This window comes from Oreochromis aureus, linkage group 11, assembly GCF_013358895.1.
Source record: "Oreochromis aureus strain Israel breed Guangdong linkage group 11, ZZ_aureus, whole genome shotgun sequence".
NCBI classification, from domain to species: domain Eukaryota; kingdom Metazoa; phylum Chordata; class Actinopteri; order Cichliformes; family Cichlidae; genus Oreochromis; species Oreochromis aureus.
The window spans coordinates 39,062,282-39,085,712 of record NC_052952.1 but is presented as its reverse complement, the minus strand read 5'-3'; the positions used below and the strand labels follow the sequence as shown (position 1 = coordinate 39,085,712).

Genomic DNA, 23,431 nt, shown 5'->3' with positions numbered 1-23,431 from the left:
ATTCTTGCCAATCCCTTTCTGTGCCCCGCTCATGTACTGACCCATGTGCCTGTTCATCTTAGCCGATATGATGCCTGACAGGAGCTTCCATGTAGTACTGAGGCAGGTTATTGGTCGGTAGTTGGATGGGACCGGTCCCTTCTTGGGGTCCTTGGGGATCAGGACCGTCCGACCTTCGGTTAGCCATTCCGGGTGTCTCTCATTAACTAGCAGCTGTCGGGCCCTGGCGCTGTCCAACTCTTCATACTGGAGACCCTTTCTTGGATGTCTGCCACTGTGATGGTTACTGGACCCTGTTCAGGGAGGTCGCTATGGTCTGCCCTCAGATCCACTAGCCACTGAGCATTGCCGTTATGGGTTGCGTCCTTCTCCCATATGCTCTTCCAGTATTGCTCCGTCTCCAGCCTTGGTGGTGCTGTTCTGTTATTGTTCCCTTGCCACTGAGAGTACACCTTTGCTGGTTCTGTGGAGAACAGCTGGTTTATTCTCCTCTCTGGTGTACCTCCTCAAGCGGCTTGCCAAGGCTGTGAGTCTTTGCTTGGCAGTTTCCAAGGCCTCAGGTATGGACAGATTGCTGTATTTCTTATGCACCTTCTTTGTCGCGCCTTTCTGCAACTCCGTTAGTTGGCTAACCTCCCTCTGTGCTACTTTGATCTTGCCCTCTAGCCTCCTTCTCCATGGAGGGTACTGCCCCTTGTGGCTGTTCAACTTGTAGCCAAGCATCTCACTGATCACTGCTGCCGTAGTGTAGATCAGCTTGTTAGTGTCGGTAATCGTGGTTGTAGGTATCATCCGTAGTGCTGCGTTAACATCATCTAGCAGACCTTCTGAGGGTACTTCACGTAATCTTGGTAACCGCCACGGGGATCCAGGTTTCAAGCTTGGCCATGATCCTATCCTTCAGGTCAGTTCCTCTGGCACTCAACGATCCTTCTCTTATCGGACTTGGGGCTATGTACCCAATCCCCCCTGACCTGGCGTCCTGACTCCTCCTTGCCGTAGCATTTATGTTGTACCTCGTCAATCTCTAGCTGTGAGAGCAGTTCCTTCTTTCGAATGTTGGAACACTGAGCTACTAGTTGTTTCGCCGTCATTGTGGATGTTGGGTATCAAGAATCCATAGGTCCCTCATCCTATTCATGTAACCCCTTCCGCCAGGGTTACTTGCGTAGTAGCATTCCAACAACGCCTGTTTTCGTCTCTTGCCCACCGATGCCTTCTTGTTCCAGTAGCCCACTTGTCGTCAGGGTGCCCTGGTTCCTCAACACCTGACGCGACCTTGTTGATCCGGGCGACGTCCGAGCCGGCATGCCTTCATATTTATCTGTCTCGCTCATGTCTGCGGTAGGCTCGCTTAGCATAGGGGTCTAGCCTTAGGACCCTTACTGGATACAGACGCCCCAGGCAGGAATCGGGTTGCGATCTTCTGCTCCAAAGGCGTGTAGTTTAACCACTACGCTATCCAGCTGCTTATATATATATATATATATATATATATATATATATATATATATATATATATATATATATATATATATATATATATATATATATATATATATATATATATATATATATATATATATATATATCACTCTTATATTGTACATATATTTATTCATATTACTCTCAGATTTACCCATTCTTATATTTTGCTTGTTCTTATGTTATTGTATTTTTACACAACTCTGTTGCTTGTGAAGCTCGCACACAAGAATTTCACTCGCATATACTATACCAGTGTACCTGCACATGTGATGTGACAATAAAAGTGATTTGATCTGATTTATGACACAACCTAAATCTCGGCTGAAGTCTCGGGGTGACCGTGCGTTTGCTCTGGCTGCCCCGATACTGTGGAATAACCTCCCTCTTGATATCCGCGCCTCTGATTCTATTACACCGTTTAAATCACGACTAAAAACCCACTTATTCAATCTTGCCTTTCCTTCTAGTTAACATTTCACTTATGATTTTACATTATGTATTTTTATGCTTATTTTAAGTCTGTCTATGTATCGGCTGCTTCTCCTATGCATCAGTGACAATGATCTGCTTGCATACCTAGTACTTGCTTTGGTCCTATTTCTATTTACCTTTCTTTTATTCTCTATGTTTACTTGTTAAGCACCTTGGTATACCCTTGGTTTTTAAGTGTGCTTTATAATAAAGTTTATTATTATTAGTTTATTATGTTTAAGCATGCAGGCTAATACAAACTATCATAGATCATTTTAACAAGTTTTAATCATTGTTGGCTTGTCTGGCTGATCTGGATCTGGATTTTGGAGACTTTCTTAGCAAAGTCTGGCCTGTTTGATCAGCAATGGTTTGACCGATTCTAACAAAGAAAACAGATCCACATACTGAGAGATGTTACATGTTACAGGTACCAAAGAAGCCTGACCCTGAGGATCTAAGAAGAGTCTGAAAAGGAACTGGCCCATCTGGTCTACATGTGCTTTGTGGATAAATACAAGATCTCATGGTTCATCCATTATGGTGTTCACAGCAGGAGGGCTATAAGTCATTAACTAGAAAAGTTAAACAGCAGCCAGACCAAAAAGAGGAAGATGAATATTTGCAGGGAGCTGAAACATGAAGGTCAAAGTCAGCTTAATTTTTCAGGGCTAAATTTCCTCCTTCTCGTAAAAACACATGCTGTGTTTTCGTGAAGGGGAATTGAGGAGGAAGCAGGAAGCAGTCCTGATTCAATCATTAGCTGTGAGCTCAAATACAAAGCAGCAGCCCACAGTAGCTTCTGTCACTCCAGCTCAAACATGTCAGCTTCTACATCTGCAGCAGGGACGGTGGGCAGCGTCTTCGTGGTCACCCACGTGATCCCCGCTACTGAGCCACAAAACACTCCACAGAAGACCAAGTTCAGCCAAGGACGACCGGAGGCCCTGGGGGTGAGACTCTGTAACTGCTCAGAATCACAGTAATAGTACACAGTGTTTGCAGTAAAGCATCTGTGTGCTGCGTACGGTTGTACCCATAGACGGTGCAGATCATGGTCGGCCTGCTGGTCCTCCTGTTTGGGATCATCGTGCTTCCACACTCTGATTTGGAGATTTATAGCGGTGTCTTCTTGTGGGGACCTCTGTCTGTAAGTGTGCTGAGACTCTGTTGGTCTTTTCTCTGCTTTCACTTTACAATTCTGAGGTTTTATGACCAAACTCACTACCAAACACAGAAAATACATCACCTTTAAGAACAGATACTAAACAACATCGTAGGAAATTGGCTAAACAGGACTTCTTCCCTCCGGTTGAAATTTCTGAACTAATTTCAGTGTTTTTGCATGATCAAACAGATTTCATTTCATTTATTTATAAAGCACATTTAAAACAACACAGAGCTGACCAAAGTGCTGTACAACATAATAATTAAACAATGACATTAACATCATCAAGCAGGTAAGAACATTCAAATAATAAAAAATTGGTAACTCTCATGCAGTATAGAAAGCCAAAGAGAAAAAATATGTTTTAAGATGGGATTTAAAAAGAGTGACATTTGGGGCCTTTCTAATGTGGAGAGGTAGATCGTTCCACATTTTCAGCGCCACAACCACAAATGCCCGATCCCCTCTATGAACCATTATAGACTTGTGTAAGGTAAGGAGCAAATGATCACTTGATCAAACGGCTCTGAAGGGTGAATAAAACTGCAAAAGGTCAGACAAATAGTCCGGCGCTTCTGTTGTTACCTCTGAGCAAACTTCAAAAATTACTCCAGCATGTGTGTTAATTTGCTTCAAGGTGCTTTATACTGTGAGGTAAACACCTTACAATATCCGAGACAACCCCCCCGCCACAATCAAGCAACCCCTAATCTGTCATGGTACTGGTACCGTGTTAATTCATGATTGTTTTGGTTTTTGGAAATGGTTGGTTAGCTCTCTGGAGCATTCTCTTCCTACTCTGTCTTCCATGTGCAGTCGTCCTCATGATTTACCACTTTGATCTTCGCATGTTTAACTCCCTGTCTGTCTCCCTGTGCTGGAGTTTTCCTGTTATATTTTGGTAACCTTCTGTCCCTCTGTGTTTTTGTGTCTAGTTTTTCTCCCTCTGTCTCATCTTCTCTCAGTCTCATTGTTCGTTTTCTGTGTTCTCCCTCATCCCATGTTCATTATGCAATGAATTTTTTTACAAGAGCAAAGGTGACATACACAGCAGTGGATTCCCAAGTGCCAGGTGCCAGGTGCCAAATAATAATAATGGATTGCATTTATATAGCGCTTTTCGAGACCCTCAAAGCGTTTTACAATTCCACTATTCATTCACTCACTGGTGGAGGTAAGCTACAGTCGTAGCCACAGACTGACAGAAGCGAGGCTGCCATATCATGCCATCGGCCCCTCTGGCCATCACCAGTTGGCGGTAGGTGAAGTGTCTTGCCCAAGGACACAACCGAGACTGTCCGAGCCGGGGCTCGGACTGGCAACCTTCCGATTACAAGACGAACTGCCAACTCTTGAGCCACGATCGCCCCATAAATGCAAAAATACTCAGAGACTCAACTAATCAAAGTGATGTCATAAAGAATGAAAGAACAAAAGACATTTTTCTCCTTCATCTCTGTCACACAAAGCTGTATGAAACGTTTCTCACGGTTAGTATCATAGTTGCTAGGCAACCTGAGCAGCACGACGAAGGCCAGACCGTCCCATTTCACAAGCCTCTCACTCCCACACTTCTCACAGTTCGTAGTACCCACACTTCGCAGACTACCATGTGGTCACTGAATTGGGACACAGCCCTTGTCTCCTTCACTATGATTAGTGTCAGCTGTGCTCCCACCTGTTTCCTCTTCCCTCTGTAGCTGTCCATGTATAATGCTTAGTCTCCCTCTGTTCTTTATCATGTGTTCCCTCATCCTGCATGCACTCTCCCCCATGTTGTCCATGTTTCCCCTGTAGTTTCTGAGTTTCCTAGTTCCTTCCTTGCCTGAGTTTTTGTATTTTGTATTATTCAATTCCTGAGTATCACCAGTAAAGCTCATTCATTGCAATGAGCTTTACTTTAAATATGACTATCCAGAGTTGGGACCAGGAAGCAGAGTTGCAGTCTTACACACCTCTCTGCAGCTTCTCTCCTCCTGCTACCCCCCCCCAAAACCCATCTCCATTTAGACCGTGTCAGCTCCCAAACAGACAAAAAACAAACTAAAAACCAGCAACAAACAACTTAAACATTAAAAATATTAAATATTAGGTCTCTCTCCTCCAAGTCTCTGTTAGTACATGACTTAATAATTGATCAACAAATCGATTTACTCTGCCTTACAGAAACCTGGTTGCAGCAGGATGATTATGTTACTTTAAATGAATCAACACCCCGAGTCATTCTAACTACCAGAAATCTCGAAGCACAGGCCGAGGGGCGGTGTGGCAGCAATTTTCACACCAGCCTATTAATCAACCAAAGACCAAGACAGACTTTTAATTCATTTGAAAGCCTGATGCTTAGCCTCGTCCACCCCAGCTGTAAAACTCAGAAACCAGTCTTACTTGTTATCATCTATCGTCCACCTGGGCCTTACACAGAGTTTCTCTCTGATTTCTCAGACTTTTTATCTGATTTAGTGCTCAGCTCAGATAAAATAATTATTGTGGGTGATTTTAACATCCATGTAGATGCTAAAAATGACAGCCTCAACATGGCATTTAATCTGTTATTAGACTCAATTGGCTTCTCTCAAAATGTAAAAGAACCCACCCACCACTTTAATCACACTCTAGATCTTGTTTTAATATATGGCATAGAAACTGAACATTTAACAGTGTTTCCTGAAAACCCTCTGCTGTCTGTCCTGATAACATTTACATTTACAATAATTGATTACACAGCAGTGGAGAGTAGACTTTATCACAGTAGATGTCTTTCTTAAAGTAATTATATATATAAATTATGGTGTTCCACAGGGTTCAGTGCTAGGACCAATTCTGTTTACATTATACATCCATTCCTTAGGCAGTATCATTAGAAGACATAGCGTAAATTTTCACTGCTATGCAGATGACACCCAGCTCTATCTATCCATGAAGCCAGATAACACACAACAATTAGTTAAACTGGGACATGTAAGGTAGCTTTAGGCACCACCTATCTGTGCTAACATGGCACCCTGTTTGTGGTCTCTTGCAGTTTGTCTTAGCTGGATCTATGACTGTATCGGCTGGGAAATCCCTTAACTGTTGTCTGGTGAGTCTAAAAATATCCAACATAGCAGCATAGCTTTCTGTTATCTAGCTCATGTTATTAACTGGACAAATAAATTCAGGTTATAAAGTCCAGCTATGAGTATATTCACATGAAAGATACAGAAACATGAATAGATCTACTGACAGCACCGTACCTTTACCAAAGTAAAGTGATCTCTCTCTTTTCATCTCACACAGCGCTGTCATATAGCACCTCATCTGTCAATTAATATGTGGATCCGTCCTTTACATTACTTTCATCTTGTAGCTACAGTTGGCAAGCACCTTTTTTTTTCTTTTTTCATATGAGCATTGTGGATAAACCTCTGGTCTTTGATGGTACAGTGATGGGAAACCAAACTATGACCTGCTCTTTGTGTGGAAAGAACTCATTAAAAGTCTTCAGTTAATCCAAAATGCTGCAGCAAGAGTCCTGACAGGGACTAGAAAGAGAAAGCAGATTTCTCCTGTATTGGCTTCCCTTCATTGGCTTCCTGTTAAATCCAGAATTCAAAATCCTGCTCCTCACATACAAGGTCTTAAATAATCAGGCCCCATCTTATCTTAATGACCTTGTAGTACCATATCACCCTATTAGAGCACTTCGCTCTCACACTGCAGGCCTACTTGTTGTTCCTAGAGTATTTAAAAGTAGAATGGGAGGCAGAGCCTTCAGTTTTCAGGCCCCTCTTCTGTGGAACCAGCTTCCAGTTTGGATTCAGGAGACAGACATCTCTACTTTTAAGATTAGGCTTCAAACTCGTTTCTCTAATTCAGAGTCAAGGCTGTGCCCATGCCAGCTCTCATAGGGTGAGAGATGGAATATACCACGGGCAGGTCACCAGTAAGATGAAAGTACGATATTAGCAGACTGACAGCATTAAAGTGTGACTGAGAGGAAAACGGGCAGCACGGTGGCACGGTGGTTAGCACTGTTGCCGCACAGCAAGAAGGTCCTGAGTTCAATTCCACCATCAGGCCGGGGTCTTTCTGTGTGGAGTTTGCATGTTCTCCCCGTGTTTGCGTGGGTTCCCTCCGGTACTCCGGCTTCCTCCCACCGTCCAAAGACATGCAGCTTGTGGGGATAGGTTAATTGGATAATCGAAATTGTCACTAGGTGTGAATGTGAGTGTGAATGGTTGTCTGTCCCTGTGTGTTGGCCCTGCGACAGACTGGCGACCTGTCCAGGGTGTACCCCGCCTCTCGCCCTATGACAGCTGGGATAGGCTCCAGCGCCCCCCCGCGACCCTGAAAAGGATAAGCGGAAGCGAATGAATGGATGGATGGATGGATGGATGGATGGATGAGAGGAAAATGATTAAAAGCTCTGTTTAGTCAGGTTGGAAAAGAGCTCCATTTCTGTATTTATAAAGTTAATGTGAAGCAGAAAGGAAAGCTGTCCCATCATTAGGACACAGGTCTATAATCAATGTTAAATAAAGTGGTTAAAGGTACTTTTTTCAGGATTAAATATTCTCCAACATCTGTTCTAAAACTAGTCTCCACACTGTCCCGTGACTCTGGTGAGCTGCACTTTCTACAGGTTTAATCTGCCTTTCAGGTGCTGCTAGGTGTTCCAGGTGTGCTGACCTGTTTTGTGCTCTGCAGGTGAGAGGAGCTCTGGGAGCCAATGTTATTGCTGCAGTTTCTTCAGCTGCTGCCATCATCATCTACATCCTGGAAGCCTTTTGGCCACATTATGATTATCATTATTATGGTAGCTCTTACTTGAACACCAGTACCCCCGACTGGTCATTCACTCCCAACTATGAAAGGGTAAGACATTTTGTTTTATATTGTACAAAATCTTCTACACATCTGATTTCAGCCTCTTGATCAAAGCCGCTGAAGGATTTTGGGGGGTGGATCTTGATTGTGGTCACACCTCCTCTGCAGGTACCAGATTCTCAGAGAGCTCTTCAGTGCTCTGTGTTCAGATGAGGGAGTTTTTAAAGACAGAAGAATCAGAGGAGCATTGAACATCATTCTGATTTAGAAAACTACAGACCTGCTGCCAGTAACATCCATGTAAAAAGCAGCAGCTAACAGAGCATCTGAAGGACAGACGTCACTCAGTGACGGGTGCAGAAGCAGCCCTGTTATTCTGTGTAACAGCTGAAATGTATGTTTGATAAAGGAGGGATAGAATTTGGTTATTAGAAAAAGGGATTTCATGCAGTCACAGTGTACTAACATCTAAATGATCCCTGCATACTGGAATGACTGAACAGGTTGAATCATGCCTAAGGTGCACCAAGGTGAAAGAAAACCATCATCACTTTTACTACAGTCTTCTTTCCCAGCGTTCACTAACATGGCCTCCTATGTAGTATTTATTTTACCCTCCAGTGTTGTGACTAAATTATCCAGATGCCTGTAGAGGACAGCGCCATCTACAGGCTGACTGAAGAGCTGCAGCCCTTCTTACTGTAGCTGTGGAGAACAAACAGACATGCTGTTTTCAAACACATTTAACAAAGAACATTTAGAGCGGGGAGGCACCAAGATGGGGGCTTGAACAGTCGTGTTTTTTCAGGAGCTCAGAAAGACCGCAAAATTTGTTAAGTAACTTTATTCTCCTTCCACTCGAATTATAACTATGGATGCCCAAAAGGTTATTAAGAATGCAAAGCTGCAATTTGTGCCGTCAAACCCCAATGCTAAGACGTCTTCGCATGCTAAAGTCAGTGACCATGGCTATGCTAGCACTGAAGCTGCTAACGTGGGCCTAAACAAGCGAGAACGGGGAGCAGACTCAGCGCCCCCAACTCCATCAAAACAACCGCCAGAGGAGAAAAGAACAAAATCTTCAGAGAAGGAAGATGATATCTCCAATAAAACTATATTTGAAGCCATTCTGGGACTTGAGAAGAAATTTGAAATACAACTGGAAGATATCAAGGAACAAAACAGACAGTGCAGCTATGGTTGCCAGCTTGGCTAAGGCTATAGAGTTTAATGCTGCAGAGATAGTCGATTTCAAACTGAAAGTTGTTAAACTGGCAAATGCGAATGAACAGCTCCTTAAAGAAAATGAAGATTTGAAAAGAAGAGTGAGAGAACAAGAGTGCTACCGAATGAGGTGGTGCTTAAAGCTGAAAGGGGTGAAGAAAGACAAAGACGAAAACATTAGAGTGAAGGTTTTGCAAACACTTCAGAAGATTGCCCCTGACTTGAACTTAGAAGAGGCCGTTGATATTGTTCATTGCTTAGGGAAACGAGTTGATGGCAGAAACAGAAACATCATTATTCTATTCACACAAAGGCGAATCAAAGAAGAATTGTGGAGGCGCACCAAAGATTCTTCAACCTGCAAGCAAGAAGGCATCAGCTTCGCAGAGATGTTATCGCAGGAGGACATACAAGATCGACAGCGCCTATGGCCTCTGGTGGAGGAGGCAAGTCGTGCAGGTAAACGAGCCTACTTTCGTGGTCCACATGCCTTCATTGATGGACACAAAGTTGAGGAAAGACAGGAGAACTAAAAAGGACAAAAAACTGAAATAGTGGAAACTTATCCGCGGTCTGAGGAGCTCAGCATTTAGTACTTTTTTCTTTTTCGTTTTTTTCTCACGTGGTGAGTGATATTCTATAGTTCATGTTGAATGTTAACATTTGTTTTGGTTCTTTAAATGTTAGGGGTTTAAGAGAATCTGTTAAAAGAAAAGCCTTATTTTTGTACTGCAAAGGTCAAAAATCAAACTGTATTTTTCTACAAGAGACTCATTCATCTGATAGTGATGTATCTTTTTGGTCAAACCAATGGGGCAGCAAAATCCTGTTTAGCCATGGCTCAACGAGGTCGGGGGGTGTAGCAATTTTATTCAATAACTTTCCTGGGGATCTTGTAATACAACGGACTGACTTGAATGGTCATTGGTTGATTGCTGTAATGAGAGTTGAAAGCTTGTTTTTCATTTTAGTCAACGTTTATGGATATAATAATGAAAGTCAGAATAAAATTATGTTAGAAGATATAACTTTAAATATTTTTGAACTTAAAGGTCGATACCCTACTGAATACATTTTGATGGGTGGTGATTGGAATATGACTCCTGATGAATGGACTGATAGATGGCCCTCAAGGACAGGTAGACCACAAAAAAATAACCTAATTATAGATTTTTTGATAAACAACAATTTGACAGATATCTGGAGAGTAAGAAATCCAGGAATTAAGAGCTTTTCCTGGTTTAAACCAAATGGAGCTTGTAAATCTAGAATAGACTATTGGCTAGGAAGTGACAACATTCTTAACTACACTGTAAACGTTGTGATGTCAAATGCACCCCTTTCTGATCATTGCTTTATTGACGTATGCTTAGAATCGGAAATTAGAAAATCAAATAAAAGAACTTATTGGAAGTTCAATGCCAAACTTTTACAAAATGAAGATTACTGCAACATGGTCAAAAAAATTATAAACGATATTATGGCTGATCATTTAATTGCAGAATATATCAGTAAATGGGAATTCATTAAATTCAAAATTAGAGAATTTAGTATTCAATTCAATAAAAACACAAGTCGAAAGCAAAGAGAATATGAATGTAAATTATTCCAAGAAATTACTTATTGCTGTAGTAAAGATGATCTAAATAGCCAAGAAAGGAGTAAAGTTATGGAGTTGCAAACTAAATTAGATCAGCTCTACCTAAATAAAGCAGAAGGAGCTTTTGTGCATTCACAGGCCAAGTGGATTGAGGAGGGGGAAAAAAATTCCTCATACTTTTTTTAATTTAGAAAACAGCAGACAGAAAAGAAATTTTATATCTTCCCTGTTAATTGATGGCATTGAATGTGACGATCCTAAAATTTTGGAGAATGAAATTTATACATTTTATTCCAATTTATACTCCTCACAGTTCTCCCAAGCAGATTGTGATGCCTTTTTTGATCAAATAGACAATCTGATCCCTAAAATTGATGAATCATTTAAGGAATTTTGTGAATCTGATTTTAGAATCGAAGAGTTAGATGCATCTGTTAAGAAAATGGCGCTTAATAAATCCCCTGGTCCAGATGGGCTTACAGTTAATTTCTTCCAATTTTTTGGGGAAGACTTAAGGGAAATTTTATTCAAAGCTATACTGGCAAGTGTTGAAAAGGGAGAATTGATGTCTAGCATGAAACAAGAATTAATTACATTAATTTCTAAACCAAATAAAGATAAATGAGAATTGGATAACTAAAGGCCCATAACTTTATTAAATACAGATTATAAATTTTCTCTAGCTCAATTGCAACAAGGCTTAAACAAGGGATTTTCAAGTATAATTAGTGAGACACAATCAGGGTTTTTAAAAGACAGGAACATTCATAATAATATGAGATTGGTTTTAGACTTACTGGATTTAATTAGTGATGACAATTTCATTCTTTTCTTAGACTTTTATAGACTTTTATAAAGCTTTCAATTCAGTAGAACATCCTTTTATTTTAGAAACACTAACTCGATTTGGATTTGGGGATAAATTTAGGAAGATAATAGATATACTTTATAATGATATAAACAGCTCTGTGTCGTTAGGCTATGGCACTGGTAAAAGATTTAGCGTCAAAAGAGGAATCAGGCAAGGGTGTGGAAGCTCTCCGCTGTTATTCATAATGGTTGTGGAGATGCTCGCAATTCTAATTAAGAACAGCAGCGTTGCGGAATTGAGATTATGGATAATTTTTTAATAATTAGTCAACTTGCGGATACTCTTTTCTTAAAAAATGAACATCAGATTCCCCTGGTAAAACAAATAATCACTACATTCTCAAAAGCTTCAGGCTTAAAATTAAATTTAAACAAATGTGAACTATTGGCATTAAAGGAGTGTCATTCACAATTACTGTACGATATAAAGGTGAAGAAGGAGGTAAAATATCTATAGATCTATATCTATAGATCACAAAGTCTTAGAAAAAGTAAATATTTCAGATAATGTTGACAAATGTAAGACAATCTTAAATAAGTGGTTACAAAGAGACATCACAATTTTTGGAAGAATATTATTAACCAAAATGGATAGTTTATCTAGATTTATATATCCAGCTTACTCTTTATCAATATCAAATAAAGTTATTAAAACAATTAATAGCTTGAATTTTAATTTTATTTGGAGGAATAAGTGCCATTATATATCTAAAGATGATTTGGTTAAACCATACATTGAAGGTGGTGGAAATGCAATTGACTTTGATATAATGAATGGTGTTTTGAAACTTAAATGGTTAAAATCCTTCTTAAATAATCCACACTCCATTTGGTTTTTTATACCAAGTAAGGTCTTTAACACATTGGGGGGTATCGATTTTCTCCTAAAGTGTGACTTTAATCTTACTAAGCTACCTGTTAAACTCTGAATTCCATAAACAGGTCCTTCTTTATTGGAAAATGTTATTTAAACATAATTTCACTCCACATAATAGCCCAATTTGGAACAATAGATATATACTGATGAATAGAAAAGCTATTTTTATTCAAGATTGGTTATCAAAAGGTGTTTGGGCAATTGCTCATTTTGTAGATGAGGAGGGACACGTTCTAGGACATCAAGATTTTTGCCAAAAATTTAATATCCAATGTTCTAAAAGTAAATTTAATTGGGTTATAAAATCCATTCCATTGTCACTTAAAAACATAGTTGTAAATGATATAATATATGCTGACATCTCCCCCAAGTTAAGGCAATTATATATAGACAGTGTTGGGGAGTAACGGAATACATGTACCGCCGTTACGTATTTAGAATACAAAATATGAGTAACTGTATTCCGTGACAGTTACCGTTTAAAAAGGTGGTATTCAGAATATAGTTACTTTGTTGAAATAAATGGATTACACGGCGGTACTTCCCTGTTTCATATTGTCGCGGGTCAGGATTATTTGGGTTTGTTTGACAGCTACGTAATGTTGTTCCAGGCGGCAGCGTTACGGTTGCCATGGTTACAGGGTGACGCGCTCTCTCTCTGCGTGTTTCCTGGGTGAGAGAGCGCTTTTTTGTTGTTGTGCTAAGCTAAAAGGCAGAATGCTACAGGCATGGCCCTAAAGAATGTAGCCTCATGGGCAGTGTAGTCCGTGCTGCAGGCAGAATGGACTGCCATACACGTTATGTGTCTGTGAGCGAGGGAGGGAGAGAAAGGAAAAGGCCGAGCTGTCACGGAGCAAAAACGGGAGCTGGAAGCATGTAAATATAATAATAACCACTGCAGCCAAGAAGAGTGCCTGACGAGCCCATTTGTAAGTAAGCTATTAAGACTCAACTGTACACTGTGTTCGTGTTTTCCTCCGGAAAAAATAAGTTCTGTTGGAGCAGCCTTTCAACGCCTCTCTCTGTCTCCCGCAAGCAAAGTTGACCCAGACAACAAAGTAAAGCTAGTTTTCGGCTACCAGCCCGACACGGAACCCACTGTATTAGCCCGAGGTCCCTTTACTACTGTTTGGAGCCGCGGACCTTCAGTAACAGTAATAAATCACAGCAGCAGTACATTCACGTAGTTGTAAACAGCATGATAATATATTAAGTAATCCAAAGTATTCAGAATACGTTACTCTCATTGAGTAACGTAACGGAATACGTTACAGAATACATTTTGGGGCATGTATTCAGTATTCTGTAATGGAATACATTTTAAAAGTAACCTTCCCAACACTGTATATAGATGGTATTCAGTTAAATGCTATAATAAGTTTCTAAGATCTTCATTAAGGAGTCTTCATTCTGCAAATTTACTTAGACGTAATTACATATTAAAAGATTTCCAAAGGGAAGAAATTGAAAGAATAAGAACTAATTATATCACCTTCCCTATCCCTCCTAAAGGGAAAGAAGTCCATCCATCCATCCATCCATTCATTCGCTTCCGCTTATCCTTTTTCAGGGTCGCGGGGGGCGCTGGAGCCTATCCCAGCTGTCATAGGGCGAGAGGCGGGGTACACCCTGGACAGGTCGCCAGTCTGTCGCAGGGCCAACACACAGGGACAGACAACCATTCACACTCACATTCACTCGCACATTCACACCTAGTGACAATTTCGATTATCCAATTAACCTATCCCCACAAGCTGCATGTCTTTGGACGGTGGGAGGAAGCCGGAGTACCCGGAGGGAACCCACGCAAACACGGGGAGAACATGCAAACTCCACACAGAAAGACCCCGGCCTGATGGTGGAATTGAACTCAGGACCTTCTTGCTGTGCGGCAACAGTGCTAACTACCGTGCCGGGAAAGAAGTCCAATTTAAAATTTTGAATAAAATTTACCCGACAAATAGACTCCTTGGTGATAGATTCAGAATAGAAACTGGTAATTGTGTATTTTGTGAAACAGAAGAGGAGGATTTGGACCATCTATTTTTTTGTGCAATTTTATACAAATATTTTGGTTGGATTTGCAAATCTGGCTTTATTCCAGTGGGATTCAAATTACCCCATTTACCTTAAATATGATAATGTTTGGAGTGTTTTTGAAAGAAAAGAAAGCTAATTATGGTGTTAATTTGTTATTAATCTTGTGCAAGCAATTTATACATAAATGTTGTTTTTTTTTTAAGACCAAACCAACCCTAGCTTACTGGAAAAACGACTCAAACCTGTTGGTTAAATCTTTGATCTCCAAAAGTTGAATCTGTTCATCTGGACGTAGCGTTTTGTGGGAGAAACGTTTCGTCACTCATCCAAGTGACTTCTTCAGTCTCAGCTGACTGCAGGTTTCCCCAAACCTTATAAACTCAGTGATGAAGTTTATAAGTGATGAAAATACTTATGAGCCCCTGAAATGAGACCCAGGAAGTGGCTACAGGAAGAGGGTGATAGACTGTCTGAAGCAGTTAGAACAAGACAAGGCTATCGACCGGACCTCATACCACAGGCTGTACCCAGGGGAGTCTACACCAAGTCTGTATGGTTTACCGAAAATACATAAGCAGGGTGCACCTTTAAGACCAATTGTCTGCATGATCAACTCGGTCACCTATAACATCTCCAAGTTTCTGGCTTCGATCCTCAACCCACTGGTGGGCAGCTCTGAACACCACATCCAGAACACCCTGGATTTTGTTGAGAAGGTGAGAGATGTCATTATGGAGGCAGATGAAACCATGGTCTCGTACGACGTTACATCGCTCTTCACTTGCATCCCAGTCACGGAAGCATTGGAGGTAGTTCGTAAGAGATTACAGGATGACACCAACCTCGGCAACAGGACCACTCTCAGCATCGACCAAGTGTGTTTGCTTTTGGAACTGTGTCTTCATTCCACCTACTTCACATACAAGGGTCAGTTCTACAGGCAGAAACATGGGTGTGCCATGGGCTCCCCAGTTTCACCCATCGTGGCCAATTTGTACATGGAAGAAGTGGAAAAGAGGGCGTTGCTATCCTACCCTGGAACACCACCAAGCCATTGGTTCAGATATGTGGATGACACCTGGGTGAAAATAAAATCTCAGGACGTACTACATTTCACGGATCACATTAACTCGGTGGACCAACACATCAAATTCACCAGGGAGGATATGAAAAGTGGCAGGTTAGCCTTCTTAGACTGTGAGATTTCCATCAGTAATGGGGACATCTAAAAGCTGGCGTGTACCGTAAACCTACGCATACGGATCAGTATCTAAGGTTTGACTCTCATCATCCACTGGAGCACAAACTGGGTGTCATCAGGACGCTACAACACAGAGCGAACACCATCCCCACTGACACAGCGGCCAGGGAGGCAGAAGAACAGCACATCAAGAAGGCCCTGAGTAAATGTGGTTATCCCAGCTGGACTTTTGTCAAAGCTGGAAGGCACCTAAAGAAAGCTCCAGCCGATCCAGGAGAGAAGGACAACCGCTGCCCAGGCGAAAACCTGTAGTGATCCCATATGTGTCAGGAGTATCGGAACAGTTGAGATGCATTTTTCTAAACACCGAGTCTCTGTGGCTTTTAAACCCCAAAATACGCTGCGCCAAAACTGGTCCACCCAAGGATCGGGTCCCCGACACAAACAGAGTAACATAGTGTACGCTGTTAAGTGCCAGGAGGATTGCCAGGATTTATACATCGGGGAAACCAAACAACCTATAGCAAAGCAGATGGCACAACACAGAAGAGCAACCTCATCAGGCCAGGACTCTGCAGTTTATTTACACCTACAGGCCAGTGGACACTCTTTCAATGATGAGGATGTACACATCCTGGACAGGGAGGAACGCTGGTTTGAGCGCTGAGTCAAGGAGGCCATTTACGTGAAAAGGGAAAGACCATCTCTGAATCGAGGAGGGGGCCTAAGGGTACATCTGTCACCATCTTACAATGCTGTGATTGCAGCCATTCCCCAACTCTCTGTGAATGGTACTCATGGCCATTGATCAGTGTTCTTTGATCAGTGGGTTTTGGTCAGTGATTGTTGATCAATGGTCATGGGAATTTGCATAATTATGATTAAGGAACTGACCTCACAGCCCATTGTTCCTTCAGTGGGCTGGTTTCAGTCATTATGCAAATGTACTGTTTATAAGGTTTGGGGAAACCTGCAGTCAGCTGAGACTGAAGAAGTCACCTGGATGAGTGACGAAACGTTTCTCCCACAAAACGCTACGTCCAGATGAACAGATTCAACTTTTGGAGATTTACTTTCCTGGATGATTGAGAATGCATCAAGACGTTAAATCTTTGACTTTAGTTAAAAAGAACAAGTCTGCTTTTTTTGTTTCCTTTTTGGAAGATTTTGAGTTAATAATCTGTTAAATTTTAGGACCCAATTTTTATATCTTCTTTTTCCTATGTATGAAAGTTGCTAATATGTAAGGAATGTCTATTCTCTGATTGTGTAATATATGGTGCATTTTGTTTGTATGTTGATTTTGCTAATAAAAAAAAAAGAGAAGAACATTTAGAGCAGCTGTGTCTGCCAATCAAACGAGTACAGAAAACTTGCATGACAGTCAGGTCTCAGACAGAAGTGCTGCCATCCCATCACTGACGCTCACATCACCTACTACCAACAGTACAAAAGTGTAATGTGTAAGTTTAGGGCGCATTTAGCAGAAAGTGCTCTTTAGTCCAGTTCCTTCAAGCAAAAATAGTCTGAAAAGTGTGGCGACTGGTTTAAAATGAATGTGGAAACTTTTGAAGCAATGACGTTCTCTCCTGTTATAAATTATCATCATTATTATGATTCATGTCCTTTTTATTGGGAGTTTTATTCTGTGTCTAGATTTACTGTGATTGACTGTGGTCTCTAATTGTTCTCTGTTTATCATTAGAGGCTATCAGTATTTCTTAAGCCCTTTTCCATTAGTACCTGCTCAGGTTGGCTTGGCATGGCATGACATGGTTTTTAGGGTTTTCCATTAGGTCACAGGTGTCGAACTCCAGGCCTTGAGGGCAGGTGTCATGCAGGTTTTAGATGTGTCCTTGTCTCCTCACCATGTCTTGAAATTCTCCAGAAGCCTGGAGAACTAATCATTTGATTCAGGCGTGTTGACCCAGGGTGTTATCTAAAACCTGCAGGACACCGGCCCTCAAGGCCTGGAGTTTGACACCCCTGCATTAGGTGGTGGTTCCTGATTGCAGGTACTTTTTTAGTACCTACTTGGATCAAGGTAATCTGAAATTGTGCTACCGATTGGCTTGTCAGTGGCACCACTCCACGAGTCATGAGAGCGTCTCCTTTATGAAAATTGAAGCTGCCATTTTAAAAATCTGGCAAAGAGGGAAACGGCTGCACAGAAACAACACTGCAGTCCCCGAGTCTGACAAAAAGCCACAGACCGAGCAGCAAGTAGAAAATGGCGTTCATGCTGCATATAAATGACGTCACAGGACATTCAGCCATGTTGCTGTAATTGTCCCACGCACTTGAGGTGGTACTCAAGTCGCCTCAGCCTGATCTGAATAGGTTCTAATGGAAAGGGCTAAAAGCACAGGTTTGTTTTTTCCTCCCAGGTCCAGAGAGCTGTTTTCGGTGTTCTGGCTGTTTTGTGTCTCCTGGAGTTTATCGTTTCCATCTGTATCGCTGCCTTTAGCTGCTACGCTTTGTGTACCTCCACTGATCAGGTGAGTCCACCTGTGTCCACCTGAATCAGCTCAGTCTTTTCACATTCTTCATGTTTCCAATTCAAACCTTAACAGCTGTGTCTTTGGGGTTGTTTTTAGCCAATCATCTTTCTCAACAAATCGCTCGAAGCTGCTTCAGAGGTCCCATGTACATACGAATCCCCACCTGTGTCAGAAGCCCCACCCCCTTCAGAGGTCAGCTATGAGGTGTGTTGTTGAGGTGGGAAGCTGGGGCCTGTACTAAGACGTTTCCTCATCTGGCTTCACTTATCCTAACACAGGAAGTGGTCATCAACTAAGTAAATCAACCAAAGTTTATTAATTACATGGAAAGGGCAGAGTTTGCGACATGTGACCAACCTGAAAGATGGACAGGTGTGCTGACACAGAGCGGCTGATTTTAAACAAATGTGTAATATCATAAAAACATGAAGGTTGAACACAGACTGCAGACAGCAGAGTGTGCGAGAGCTTTAAGGGCTGCTGTTTAATAAAGTTTATTTGAAGGAGAGACAGATAAGAGCGAACAGACTCAGCATGTGACTCAGAGACAGGACGACCTGATGGTGTGTGTGTGTGTGTGATCTCACCACCTACTGACCAATCAGTTCACCGGAAAATGGTGTCATCACTCCTGGAGGATCCATCAAAGCTGTGTGTGCAGACAGTGATAAGTAATAATAGTGTGTATTTGTGTAGGACTGAGTACTGCAGAAACTCAGAATAAGTGACAGTCATATCAACATATACAGACTGTGCGAGATTAAAAAAATCAAAATAATAATAACAACAATAAGCAGCAGTGTCCAACTGTAATGACAAACTTCAAATTAAGATAAAAATCTCAAAGTTAAAAGAAAAACATGGGGTTAAACCATGAATGTTAAATATAAAATATATACAGAGGTGTGAAAAAGTGTTTGTCCCCTTCCTGATTTTCCCTCTTTTCTCTATGTCTGTCACACTCAAACGTTTCGGATCAAACAAATTTAAATATTAGACAAAGATAACAAAGGTAAACACAAAATACAGGAAAAACTCCCAAACCTACAAGGCCCTGTGTGAAAGAGTGATTGCCCCCTGAACCTAACAACGGGTTGGGCCATCCTTAGCAGCAACAACTGCAATCAAGCATTTGTATTACTTCATTGAGTCTTTGACAGCTGTGGAGGAATTCTGGCCCACTCGTCTTTGCAGAATTGTTGTAATTCAGCCACACTGGATGATTTTCAAGCATGAACCACCTTTTTAAGGTCACGCAGCATCTCAATCAGAGTCGGGTCAAGATTTTGACCAGGCCACTGCAAAGTCTTCATTTTGTTTTTCTTAAGCTGTTCAGAGGTGGACTTGCTGCTGTGTTTTGATCGTTGTCCTCTTGCTGAAACCAAGTGCACTTCAGCTTCACCCAGTCTCTTTCTTATGGTGGAGTCATGAACTCTGACCTTAACTGAGGCAAGTGAGGCCTGCAGTTCTTTGGCTGTTGTTCTGGGGTCTTTGGATGAGTCATGGCTGCGCTCTTGGGGTAATTTTGGTCAGTCACTCCTGGGAAGGTTCACTACTGTTCCATGTTTTTTGTGGATAATGGCTCTCACTGTGGTTTACTCGAGTCCCAGAGCCTTTAAAACCTTTTCCAGACTAACTGATCTCAATAATTTTGTTTCTGTTTTGTTCTTAAATTTACTTCGATCATGCCATGATGTCTGTCTTTTGAGGATCTTTTGGTCTGCTCCACTTTGTTAGTCAGGTCCTATTTAAGTGCTTTCAATGATTTCATGTTGCAGTAATGAGGCCTGGGTGTGGCTAGAGAAACTGAACTTCCAAAGGTGTGATCAGTTTTTCACACAGGGCCGTGTAGGTTTGGGTTGTTTCCCCTGCATTATGTGTTTACTTGTGTTATCTTTGTCTAATGTTTACATTTGTTAGATGATCTAAAACACTTAATGTGACAAACATACAAAAAATAGAAAAATCAGGAAAGTGGGCAAACACTTTTTCACACCACTATATTAACATTTACAAAAAATAAATACATAAAATAAAAAACTTTAAGACCACTTGAAAAATACACACAAAAAAAAGAATCATATTTTGCATGGATGGATCTGAACAAGGTTCCAAGCTTCAACGTGCAACAAGAAGAAATTGGAGTGAGACAAAACATTTTTTTGAGCATGCAGTTGATTGAAAACAACGCTTAAACTGAAACAAGCTGTTTTACAGCTGATCAAAAGTTTAGGTCCACATGCCTTTAAAAGGACAAACCTGTGCAGAAACGTGGATTCATTGTTATTTTCTGTCAGGTAGTCACACTGTCATGACGTCCTGATGGCAAAGGCAAAAAAGCTTTTTTGAGCCTGGTCAGATTGTTGAACTGCATAAGCAGGGTCTCTCACAGCGTGTCATCGCTGCTGAGGTGGGATGCAGTAAGACAGTCATTTGGAATTTCTTAAATGGTCCTGAGGGTTATGGAACAAATAGGCCAAGTGGAAGACCAAAAAAATGTCCCCAGCACTGAGCCTGAACACTGGCCGCTCCTCGACCCAAATTAAGGCCGTTACTGGTGCCGAGTTCAGCCCCATAACCATCAAACGGCATCTGAGACTGAAAGGCTTCAAAAACAAACACACGTCTTCAAAGGCCTCGTCTCCTTGAACACCACAGAACTGACTGTTTGGACTTTGCTACAGAGCACCAAACATCATCTGAAACATTATCTGAAAGGTGGAAGAAAGTTTTATTCTCCTATGAGAACAAATGTAACCTTGATGGTCCTGATGGTTTCCAGCGCTACTAGCATGACAAGGAGATCCCACCTGAAATGTTTTCTACACACCACAGTGGAGGGGACGCCATAGTGGTCTGGGGTGCTTTTTCCTTCAGTGGATTTTTCAAGTGGTCTTAAATCTCTATCTCTCTATCTCTCTCTCTATTCGTGATTGGTCAGATGCTGCCAGCCCCGCCCCTCTCACACAAGCCTCCTGCAGGTTAGACCCTGGCATTCAATTCAGTTCAATTCAATTTTATTTACACTGCGCCAAATCATGACAACAGTCGCCTCAAGGCGCTTTATATTGCACAGTAGATCGTACAATAATAGATACAGAGAAAAACCCCAACAATCATATGACCCCCTATGAGCAAGCACTTTGGCGACAGCGGGAAGGAAAAACTCCCTTTTAACAGGAAGAAACCTCCGGCAGAACCAGGCTCAGGGAGGGGCGGGGCCATCTGCTGTGATTGGTTGGGGTGAGAGAAGGAAAACAGGATAAAGACATGCTGTGGAAGAGAGCCAGAGATTAATAACAGATATGATTCGATGCAGAGAGGTCTATTAACACATAGTGAGTGAGAAAGGTGACTGGAAAGGAAAAACTCAATGCATCATGGGAATCCCCAGCAGCCTACGTCTATTGCAGCATAACTAAGGGAGGATTCAGGGTCACCTGGTCCAGCTCTAACTATATGCTTTAGCAAAAAAGAAAGTTTGAAGCCTAATCTTGAAAGTAGAGATAGTGTCTGTCTCCCGAATCCAAACTGGAAGCTGGTTCCACAGAAGAGGGGCCTGAAAACTGAAGGCTCTGCCTCCCATTCTACTTTTAAATACTCTAGGAACAACAAGTAGGCCTGCAGTGTGAGAGCGAAGTGCTCTAATAGGGTGATATGGTACTACAAGGTCATTAAGATAAGATGGGGCCTGATTATTTAAGACCTTGTATGTGAGGAGCAGGATTTTGAATTCTGGATTTAACAGGAAGCCAATGAAGGGAAGCCAAAACAGGAGAAATCTGCTCTCTCTTTCTAGTCCCTGTCAGGACTCTTGCTGCAGCATTTTGGATTAGCTGAAGGCTTTTCAGGGAGTTTTTAGGACATCCTGATAATAATGAATTACAGTAGTCCAGCCTGGAAGTAATAAATGCATGAACTAGTTTTTCAGCATCACTCTGAGACAGGATATTTCTAATTTTAGAGATGTTGTACAAATGGAAGAAAGCAGTCTTACATATTTGTTTAATATGTGCGTTGAAGGACATGTCCTGGTCAAAACTTAGCTTCATGTGACTTAGTATAAGTGAATCCTGGTCATGGACAGATACCAGGTTACAGGTGTGTTGGACTTGCTGCAGAGCAGGGCTCACGTATCGTGTTGATGTTTGCAGGACGTGAAGTACGACACCAACATCGTCTGACTGCTGCGGACTGAACTCCATGCTGTCCTGAATCTTCAGCTTCTTTTTAACTGCTTAATGGACTCTTTAAGAATCAGTTCCACCTGTTCAGGTCATGATCATGGGTCTTTTGACCCAGCGTTTAAAGTTTTAGCTTATTTTGATGTTTATAGTTCATGTTTAAGTCCTTTAGGAATTTCTACTTTGCCTAAGTTGTCGTTATAGTTCATTGTTTTTTCGATTCCCCTTGTGTCCTTTACCCCTGTGTTTATGTTCGCCCTTTATGTGTCTCATGTCTGCGCATCTTATGGTGTCAGGTTCGTGTTGTCATGTCTGCGTTCCATGCTGTTTCCTGTGTCCTGTTTCCCTGTCCTATGTGCAGTGTGTCTAGTTTTGCTTCCCCTTATCACGTTCGGTCTGATTTGTCCCAGCTGTGATCCCACCTGTTCCCCATCCTCTCACACATCTTTCTGTGTACTTAAGTCCTCCTTTGTTCAGTGTCAGGTCATCTGTTGTCTTTTGCGTCATGTCTTCCTGTTTCAGGTATCTTTGTATCCACGACAAGTTTCATGTTTATGCTTTTTCATGTTTATTTTTAGCTTCCCCAGTTTAGGTTATTGTTTATTCTCATCTTTGCTTGCCTTATGCATTACTTTGTATTTCTCCATCAGTCATATTAAACTGCTCACTTTTTGTTAATTCAAGTTTGGTCCCATGTTCCTTTGTGTCTGCTTCCACTGTTCACTATACATACAGTCTGCTTCTGCATACTGTGACAGTTCAGGTCCTTTACAGATCAGTCAGCACACAGTACAAAACCACAGCAGTTAATATAGCTTAGTCTGATTAATTTGTAATTTTATTAGTGAATAAAATGTTTATTCTATAGACACATTAATGTCTGACTCCTCAATGCAAATACCACTTGATGTGCTTATAAACGAACAAAAAGCCGCACCAACTACAGAACAAAAGAAATGGTTAAAATGTGGAGCACAGCTAGAAAATGATTTGATGAC

At 41.5% G+C, this 23,431-nt stretch overlaps 1 protein-coding gene across 2 annotated transcripts; it reads left to right on the top strand.

Annotated features, from left to right (window-relative positions):
* The first annotated feature begins 2,634 nt into the window (after positions 1 to 2,634).
* LOC120442522 (membrane-spanning 4-domains subfamily A member 15-like) lies at positions 2,635 to 23,116 on the top strand. 2 transcript variants are annotated; one of them, XM_039619108.1, is made up of 7 exons: positions 2,635 to 2,912; positions 3,002 to 3,109; positions 6,153 to 6,209; positions 7,817 to 7,984; positions 18,136 to 18,246; positions 18,346 to 18,441; positions 22,404 to 23,116. In XM_039619108.1, exons 1-7 carry the CDS (start codon positions 2,781 to 2,783, stop codon positions 22,431 to 22,433), a joined length of 702 nt encoding a protein of 233 aa, XP_039475042.1. In that variant the 5' UTR covers positions 2,635 to 2,780; the 3' UTR covers positions 22,434 to 23,116. The 2 variants fall into 2 exon arrangements, with proteins under 2 accessions (XP_039475042.1, XP_039475041.1); XM_039619107.1 differs by having other exon boundaries at positions 2,636 to 2,912; positions 18,346 to 18,453.
* The last annotated feature ends 315 nt before the right edge of the window (positions 23,117 to 23,431 follow it).

Bases quoted from the DNA above. Each gene is read 5' to 3' on its own strand.
- LOC120442522 (XM_039619107.1), top strand. From the start codon at position 2,781: ATGTCAGCTTCTACATCTGCAGCAGGGACGGTGGGCAGCGTCTTCGTG. The intron at 3,110-6,152 runs GTAAGTGTGCTG...GGTCTCTTGCAG, and splicing joins TCTTGTGGGGACCTCTGTCT to TTTGTCTTAGCTGGATCTAT. The intron at 18,454-22,403 runs GTGTGTTGTTGA...TGATGTTTGCAG, and splicing joins CTTCAGAGGTCAGCTATGAG to GACGTGAAGTACGACACCAA.